The sequence below is a fragment of the Moschus berezovskii genome, chromosome X, assembly GCF_049115385.1.
Source record: "Moschus berezovskii isolate FMDL1 chromosome X, NW_MosBer_1.0, whole genome shotgun sequence".
NCBI classification, from domain to species: Eukaryota; Metazoa; Chordata; class Mammalia; order Artiodactyla; family Moschidae; genus Moschus; species Moschus berezovskii.
The window spans coordinates 79,484,198-79,491,350 of NC_142488.1; the positions used below are offsets into that span (position 1 = coordinate 79,484,198).

The 7,153-nt window shown below is 37.9% G+C and overlaps 1 protein-coding gene across 1 annotated transcript; it reads left to right on the plus strand.

Moving 5' to 3' along the window:
* Positions 1–216: 216 nt before the first annotated feature.
* Positions 217–6,601, plus strand: LOC148773359 (UPF0729 protein C18orf32 homolog). Its single transcript, XM_088834282.1, has 4 exons — positions 217–226; positions 1,091–1,176; positions 4,504–4,520; positions 5,889–6,601. Exons 1-4 carry the CDS (start codon positions 217–219, stop codon positions 6,172–6,174), a joined length of 399 nt encoding a protein of 132 aa, XP_088690408.1. The 3' UTR covers positions 6,175–6,601.
* The last annotated feature ends 552 nt before the right edge of the window (positions 6,602–7,153 follow it).

Below are 7,153 nucleotides of genomic sequence, written 5' to 3' on the forward strand. Positions count from 1 at the left end.
AAACAGAAGGGAAAAAAGTGTTTTCACTTTTCAGTGACAGATTTTATTTTCTTGGTTTCCAAAATCACTGCAGATGGTGACAGCAGCCATGAAATGAAAAGACGCTTGTTCCTTGGAAGAAAAGCTATGACCAACCTAGACAGCATATTAAAAAGCAGAGACATCACTTTGCCATCAAAGGTCTGTATAGTCAAAACTATGGTTTTTCTAGTAGTCATGTACAGAGGTGAGTATTGAACCATAAAGACGGCTGAGCGCCAAAGAATCGATGCTTTCAAACTGTGGTGCTGGAGAAGACTCTTGAGAGTCCCGTGGACTGCAAGAAGATCCAACCAGTCAATCCTAAAAGAGATCAGTCCTGAATATTCATTGAAAGGACTGATGCTGAAGCTCCAATACTTTGGCCACCTGATGAGAAGAGCCGACTCATTGGAAAAGACCCTGATGCTGGGAACGATTGAAGGCAAGAGGACAAGGGAACAACAGAGGATGAGTAGGTTGGATGGCATCACTGCCTCAATTACAGGAGTCTGAGCAAGCTCTGGGAGTTGGTGATAGACAGGGAAGCTGGGCATGCTACATTTCATGGGGTTGCAAAGAGTCAGATACGACTGAGCATGTCTTCAAATTTTAATTGAAGTTATATCTAAGAGACTTTACTACTATGGATTTTATTGAGGAGTAACCCACTACAAGAGATATGTTTTTCTGAGCTCTTGTATAATTCGCCCAAGAATAGCAAATGAAATAAAACAGTACATAAAAACAAAAATAATGACTGTGCTTTTACAACACTTTTTTCTAATCTTGAAATGAAGGTCCTTTTACAACTTTTTTCTCGTGTAAGAAACACCCGGTCATAAAAATCAAAAGTCTTGAGAAATAAAAACAAGTTTAACACTAAATTTACAAAACAAATGGCCTTTTTTCCCAAAAAATAGTTTTCCGGTGAATTTATATTCCCCTCAACCCCCATGAACCAACTTTATAAACACAAGCAGCTCTGTGCTGTAACGTCTGGTTGTCCAAAAATGTTTGCTTAGTGTTAGTATTAATATATAAGTAGCTTGTGTTTCATCTCCTCTCTTAGCATTCAGTCTAAGTGGTACACGAGAAAATTTACATGAAATTGAGAGGGTAACAGGCGGGGGTCCTGTAACACAGGGTCCCCAGTTGGTAATATAGGGATCCCCAAGTGAAGGAAATAGGCTGCAAGTATCAGTTTCTCTCTGTCTTAATTGGCAGGAGGAAACAAACCACAAGTGTCAGAAGGTTTTTTTTTTTTTTTCCCCCCTTCTCTATACAAAATTAAAAGCAGGTTTCTTCTAAAATTCTGTGTTGGCATGACAACACCTGGCTCCTTCTGCACTTAACTTTTCTCAAACCTTGAGATAACCAATGCGTTTTTCTCATGGAAATGTTTTTCTTAAGCTACGTTAATGAACTATGTATTTACTTGGAAATCTGCCTTTCTTCAAGATTCATGTCAACTGTTTTATGGCCCTGGATTACTCAGCTTGTGCTAATGTTTTCTCAAAATGCATGCTCTGGGTGAGGGGCCTGGTGCCACTCTCTGTGTTTTGAGACATTTCCTTTAGCTAAATAGCACCATTCTATTAATATTAATATCAATTAAAAAAAAAAGCGTCTGAAATGCAGTGTTTGGATGCAGTCTCAAAAATTTCAGAATGATCTCTGTTCCTTAAGGCAAACCATTCAATATCACAGTAATCTAAGTCCAATACAAGAGCAGTAATGCTGAAGAAGCTGAAGTGGAATGGTTCTTGAAGACTTACAAGACCTTTTAGAACTAACACCCAAAAAAATATGTCCTCTTCAGCACAGGGGACTGGAATGCAAAAATAGGAAGTCAAGAAACACCTGGAATAACAGGCATATTTGGCCTTGGATCACGGAATGAAGCAGGGCAAAGGCTAATAGAGTTCTGCCAAGAGAACGCACTGGTCATAGCAAACACCCTCTTCCAATAGCACAAGAGAAGACTCTACACATGGACATCACAAGATGGTCAATACTGAAGTCAGATTGATTATATTCTCTGCAACCAAAAGTGGAGAAGCTCTATACAGTCAGCAAAAATAAGACTGGGAGCTAACTGCGGCTCAGATCATGAACTCCTTATTGCCAAATTCAGACTTAAATTGAAGAAAGTAGGGAAAACCACTAGACCATTCAGGAATGACTTAAATCAAATGCCTTACGAATATACAGTGGAAGTGACAAATAGATTCAAAGGACTAGATCTTATAGACAGAGTACCTGAAAAACTATGGACAGAGGTGCATGGCGTTGTATCTGAGGCAGTGATCAAGATCATCCCCAAGAAAAAGAAGTGCAAAAAGGCAAAATGGTTGTCTGAGGAGGACTTACAAATAACTATAAATAGAAGAGAAGCAAAAGGCAAAGAAAGAAAGGAAAGGTATACTAATTTGAATGCAGAGTTCCCAAGAATAGCAAGGAGAGATGAGAAAGCCTTCATCAGTGATCAGTGCAAAGAAATAGAGGAAAACAATAGAATGGGAAAGACTAGAGATCTCTTCAAGAAAATTAGAGATACCAAGGGTACATGTCATGCAAAGTGGGCAGAGGAAAAGACAGAAATGGTATGGACCTAACAGAAGCAGAAGATAATAAGAAGCAGTGTTAAGAATACACAGAAGAACTATACAAAAAAGATCTTCATGACCCAGATAATCATGATGGTGTGATCACTAACCTAGAGCCAGACATCTGGAATGTGAAGTCAAGTTGGCCATAGGAAGCAATCCTATAAACAAAGCTAGTAGAGGTGATGGGATTCCAGTTGAGCTGTTTCAAATCCTAAAAGATGATGCCGTGAAAGTGCTGTACTCAATATGCCAGCAAATTTGGAAAGTTCAGCAGTGACCACAGGACTGGAAAAGTCAGTTTTCATTCCAATTCCAAAGAAGGGCAATACCAAAGAATGCTCAAGCTACCACACAATTGCACTCATCTCACTTGCTAGTAAAATAATGCTCAAAATTCTCCAGGCCAACCATGAACTTCCAGATGTTCATGCTGGATTTAGAAAAGTCAGATGAACCAGAAATCAAATTGCGAATATCTTTTGGATCATTGAAAAAGCAAGAGAGTTCCAGAAAAACATCTACTTCTGCTTAATTGACTATGCCAAATCCTTTGACTGTATGGATTACAAGAAATTGTGGAAAACTCTGAAGGAGTTGGGAATACCAGACCACCTGACCTGCTTCTTTAGAAATCTATATGCAGGTCGGGAAACAGCAGTTAGAACTGGACATGGAGCTGGTTCCAAATAAGAAAAGGAGTACATCACGGCTGTATATGGTCACCCTGCTTATTTAACGTATATGCAGATTACATCATGCAAAACGTGGGGCTGGATGAAGCACAAGCTGGAATCAACATTGCTGGGGGAGAAATATCAATAACCTCAGATATGCAGATGACACCATCCTTATGGCAGAAAGTGAAGAAGAAGTAAAGAGCCTCTTGATAAAAGTGAAAGAGAGTGAAAAAGTTGGCTTAAAGCTCAACATTCAGAAAACTAAGATCGTGGCATCTAGTCCCATCACTTCATGGCAAAAATGTATGGGGAAACAGTGGAAATAGTGAGGGACTTTATTTTTGCGGGCTCCAAAATCACTGCATATGGTGACTTCAGCCATGAAATTAAAAAACAGTTGCTCCTTGGAAGGAAAGTTATGACCAACCTAGACAGCATACTAAAAAGCAGAGACATTACTTTGCCAACAAAGGGCCACAAAGTCAAAGTTTTTGTTTTTCCATTGGTCATGTATGGATGGGAGAGTTGGACTATAAAGAAAACTGAGCACCAAAGAATTGATGCTTTTGAACTGTGGTGTTGGAGAAGACTCTTGAGAGTCCCTTGGACTGTAAGGAGATCCATTCTAATTTCCATCTTAAAGGAAATTAGTCCTGAATATTCATGGAAGGACTGATGTTGAAAGTGAAACTCCAATAATTTGGCCACCTGATGAGAAGAACTGACTCATTTGAAAAGACCCCAATGCTGGGAAAGATTGAAGGCGTCAGGAGAAGGGGACAACAGAGGATGAGATGGTTGGATGTCATCACCGACTAAATGGACATGACTTTGAGTAAGCTCCGGGGGTTGGTGATGGCCAGGGAGGCCTGGCGTTCTGCAGTCCATTGTTCACTAAGAGTCAGACACGACCAAGCAACTGAGTTGAACAGAATAGGTGTATAAATTTTTTCTAAATACTAGCAAGGGGGCACTCTTTCTGTTCCCTTCTGATGTTTACGTCAGAAGCTTTCTCTATCTCTTTTATATTTTAATAAAAGTTTATTACACAGAAGCTCTGAGCAATCAAGCCTCATCACTGGCCCAGGATCAAATTCCTCTCCTCCCAAGGCCAAGAATCCAGGCGTCATTCACGGCTCATAGGGCAGCATTTCAAAATGAAGATATGCTAGTAAATGTGTATTTTTCTTCTATAGTTACAGAGAAAAGATAGGTGAGTATGTAAACAGGGCTGTAAGAATCGCCCATGCTTGTGTGCTCAGTTGCTAAGTGTGTCTGACTCTTTTCAACCCTAAGGACTTTAACCCACCAGGCTCCATGGCATTTTCCAGGCAAGAGTACTGGAGTGGGTTGCCATTTCCTTCTCTAATAAGAACAGTTCATGTAGGTAATATAGATTTTTATTCATTATCACTCTTTCTTTTTTGGGTGGGTGGAAATCAGACATCATCATTCTGTTTCATTTGTTTCTGGATACGATGCCATGCATCTATAGAATACTTATAGTTATTATTAAAGGAAGGGAAACAGGTGGAGAGTAGAAAAGTACCCTAACTTGATTAAACTTTTTTTTCTTAACATTTTTCTCACATGAATAAATTAAATTAATCGAAATTTAATATAAATGGAAGGGCATAATTTACTGGTAAACAGTAGTATTGAATGCTGCATAGATTTTTTATTTGAGATTCAATTTTTCATTGTTTATGCCATTTTCCAAAGTGTTAACATTGCAAATTAGCAAGCCATGTTAATACGGGACCATATTTTGATGGATTGCTGGATCAGCAGGTATAAAGTGGAACATGATAAATTACTTAGTTTATTAAAAACATAAAAACAAAACAAGGGAATGCTGTTAAGAGATGATCACATCTTAATTTAGGCCAGGCAAAGACAGAGTTTTAATTTTAAAAAATAAAGCTATAGCCTATATAATCAATGAAATTTTTCCTTTCCCATTTTAAATTTCATACTGTTTGTAAGATAGTTGATGTAACAAAAAGATCATTTAAGTCCAATGTTGCCTTTCAAATACCATTTTCTTCCTCACATCAATTGCATTACCATTTTATAGTTTAAATGAATCCATGTACTTTAGTGAAACCTATTAGCATTTAAAAAAAATAACTTTGACTGCAATATGTCTAATGACACAATGCATTCATTAAGTAGTATTCTGGGATGCCAAGTTAGAGTAGAGATAGATATTCAAACAAAACTCCACAAAGTTAATTTCGAAGAACAGCTATATATTTAAGAATATGTTTCTAGCCACCTATAATTTGAATATTCCACCCTTCCTAATACTATGTGTAAGCTTTAAGATTCACTGCATAAAGTTCTGCATCATTGCCTAATGTTGTCCTATATGTGAACTTGTTTGGGTACATCTTATCAGACAAGGTATATGTACATGATTTATAAAATGTTATGATAATAACTAGATGTATAAAGTTAGCCGAATACTTTTTAGAGATTGTCTCAAACTCATTAGATAACTATAAAACACCACTGTTGTTCCGGAAGCGTGGATAGTGCCGGTGGGACTGGGTCGTCGCGGGTGAGCTGGACCGGGTAGTGGCCGGGGGGATCGGGGCGGCGGCCTCGGTGCGCAGAGCGGCTCTCCTGCCCTCAAGGTGTGCATTCCCTGCATCGTCATTCCAGTTCCGCTCTGGGTCTACAAAAAGTTCCTGGAGCCATATATATACCCTCTGATCTCCCCCTTTGTTAGCCGTATGTGGCCTCAGAAAGCTATACGAGAAACCAATGATAAAAACAAAGGCAAAGTAGACTATAAGGGTGCAGACGTAAATGGATTACCAACAAGAGGACCAACAGAAATCTGTGATAAAAAGAAAGACTAAACTGATTGTCCCGAAAGATCTCATTGTTTTAAAAATGGACCTGATACTATGAAGCACTTTCTTTGTTAATTGTCTCTGATCTTTTTCCAAGACCAGAATTTGGGTTAGATATTAATAGTTTAGACATTTACCTGACACTAACCAGGGAATACTGTTACTAAGTCAGTACCTAGAAATCTTGGGGGCTCTAGCTTTTATTCAGGCTCTTCAAATTCGAGGAGTGTCATTTTACTGTGAAACATTGCAGTGAGACTGTGCCGTCAGATGAAAGGTAGTTTTTGGAGATGATAATGACTTGAAATAAAGATGTAGTTACTGTCCAACTCAAAGGAATAGCTTATCTGTGAGAATAGTAATTACTGTTTATTGCTCTGAGGAAGATAGAAAAGACAGGGAAATAGGGGAAACCTCTTTGAAAAATGGAACATCTTTTACATAAATGTCTATGTAAAATGTAATATAAAATTCTAATCCTTGTTCCTTCTGTTCCTACAAATGTATTAAATATTCAGTTTAGCTTGTAAAAAAAAAAAACACCACTGTCTTACTATGGCCATGTATAAAAGTGCTTCTGAAAATCAAGTGGCTCGGTTCTTTGTAGGTCAAGTGGAGAGATAGGGAGTAAATGAGTCTATTATAATGACAGACACAACCAGAGCACAATTTTACAACTAAAATATTTCATAGTTTAACTGAAGTACCTGGGCAAAAGTTCTGTGAATTTCACACCCACACATAGATAAACAAGTCATGCTCACATACTACACTTTTAAAATATTTAATCCATTTGAGAAATAACTTCTTGTATTTTTTTTTTGCAGTGAATTTACTAGGTCACGTGACATCCTTATTTACTGTCGTTTAATTTTAAAATCTTGACAACCCTATATAGGATGGTTCCAATCTTTATTTCAAAAGTTTCCCTTAACTTTTTCATATACATACACATATATGAATTTAAAATTCTGTGCAACTTACT